At 39.3% G+C, this 1884-nt stretch overlaps 1 protein-coding gene across 1 annotated transcript in view; it reads left to right on the top strand.

Annotated features, from left to right (window-relative positions):
- The window catches only part of erlin2 (ER lipid raft associated 2), a 13871-nt gene extending 11993 nt beyond the window's left edge, over positions 1-1878 (top strand). The window contains exons 11-12 of the mRNA XM_020590281.1: positions 704-783; positions 889-1878. Of these exons, the coding sequence (XP_020445937.1) occupies positions 704-783; positions 889-1068 (260 nt within the window). The 3' untranslated portion in view covers positions 1069-1878. The remainder of the gene's footprint in view (positions 1-703; positions 784-888) is intronic.
- Positions 1879-1884: the final 6 nt, after the last annotated feature.

Here is a 1884-nt window from a genome sequence, read left to right as displayed (position 1 = left end):
CTGATAGTAAAGAGTTACAGTAGTCCAGCCTGGAGGTAACAAATGCATGGACCAGTTTTTCAGCATCACTTTGAGACAGGATGTTCCTGATTCTTTCATTCAGTCTATGCTGTCCTGATTTTAATATGAGATGGAAAATTCATGTCAGAATGAAAAACAATTCATGACAGTCAAGACAAAGATAAACAACTATCCTTTTAACCTGTTTTTAATTAAATATGACAAAGTAAACAAGGTTGGGAATTACATGTATAATCTTTAACAGAACATTGCATTTTACAAACTTATCTTAACACATTTTATGTAAAATCTTAATCTGAAAAGGCCACTAATTACATTAGTTGTCAAATAAATGTAAAGGAGTGGACAGTACAATATCTGCATCTGAAATGTATTGTGGAGAGATTTCTTATGAGAAAGAAGCAAACATGAACACTTTGAGAAAGCTGTACATCAGCAGTGGTTGTGATTAAAGATAAACACTGGTTTTATGGTTCTCAGAAAATTTTTTAATGGGTTTCAGCAGCCATGGAGTGTTTGTTTATTTTCAGTCGTGTTTCTTTTGAGCACTGGTTTACTGTTGGCGTCAGGGAACTAGCTGTTGAAATGGAACTTATGTTTGTAGATGTCAGTATTTGCACCAGCTTCTTGCATTCTGAACAGTAAAGGAGAGCGGACCTTTGACAGTGTTTGTGTTTTACAGACCGTGCTTTCCTGGCCCGGCAGAAAGCTAAGGCAGACGCGGAGTTCTACACAGCACAGAAAGCTGCTGAGGCCAATAAGGTGACGAGATGACACAAACACACATCCAACCATAGCCTGGCCAATTAAGGACTGAAAAGTTCAGACTGCTCTTTTATGATTGACATTGTGTTGCCCCTCTTACAGCTGAAGTTAACACCAGAGTACCTGCAGCTAATGAAGTACAAGGCCATCGCAGCAAACAGCAAAATCTATTTTGGGAATGATATACCCCAGATGTTTGTGGACTCTGGCTCTGCAGGGAGCTCCATCAAAACCTCTGCAGCCATGGACATTATGGGTGAGCACATCCTGGAAAGGAAGTAGTGAGAGCCACGGGACGACCCAGATGTGGAGGACTTCCTGTTAGAAGGCAGGAGTCTGGCTCATAAGCTGGCTGGCTGGCAGGTTCTCCCTCTGACCCAGAAAAGCCCAGCTGACCAGGTCCCGTATTTCTCAGACATCTCAGAATCACTGCTAGAAATCATATGGAAAGTTTGACTAGGATGTAAAATTCTCCTACTTTGGAGCACAGGACCTGAGTTATTTTTGAGGCTTCTTCTCTGTTCTGAATGAGAGTTATATCATCTGGACTCAGACCTTATTTGAAGGAAAAATGAGAAAATATCAAACGGGGTGTATGATAAGCTCCTTTAAAACTGACATTTAGCCAGAAAAGGAGTTAAAATGAAATGGCCCTGCTACTGCTTCACTAATGTTGTAGATCAAATCAACAAATCACTTTCTACTTATAAATTTATACTGTGATAACCCAGTTATGTGATGTCATCAGTGAGCATTAGAACCAGTGATACTGTTGATACTGAAGAATAAAAGCCTAAAATGTTTTAGAATCAAGTTCAGTGGCAAGGAAATTTTCTTAAATAAGCATTTAAGTATAATAAACTCGGTTGTGAACAACCCAAATCATTGTTAATTTAGCCGCGTTGTCCGTGTTGAGTGAATCGACTGTTTGCTAAACCCCATCCCTGTAAGTTACTGTTGCTATACAGCTGTCAAGCTTCCCCTTTTCTCACACATCACATATGTCATTTACAGTGATAACAATGGCAGATTGACCAGCTGAAATTCTTAGTAATTTTCTGTCCTTAGTTTCAGACAAAATAGTCAAAAGCAGGTTTT

The sequence above is a fragment of the Monopterus albus genome, unplaced genomic scaffold (assembly GCF_001952655.1).
Source record: "Monopterus albus unplaced genomic scaffold, M_albus_1.0 scaffold12.1, whole genome shotgun sequence".
Taxonomy (NCBI): Eukaryota; Metazoa; Chordata; class Actinopteri; order Synbranchiformes; family Synbranchidae; genus Monopterus; species Monopterus albus.
This window is presented reverse-complemented; position numbering and strand designations above follow the sequence as displayed.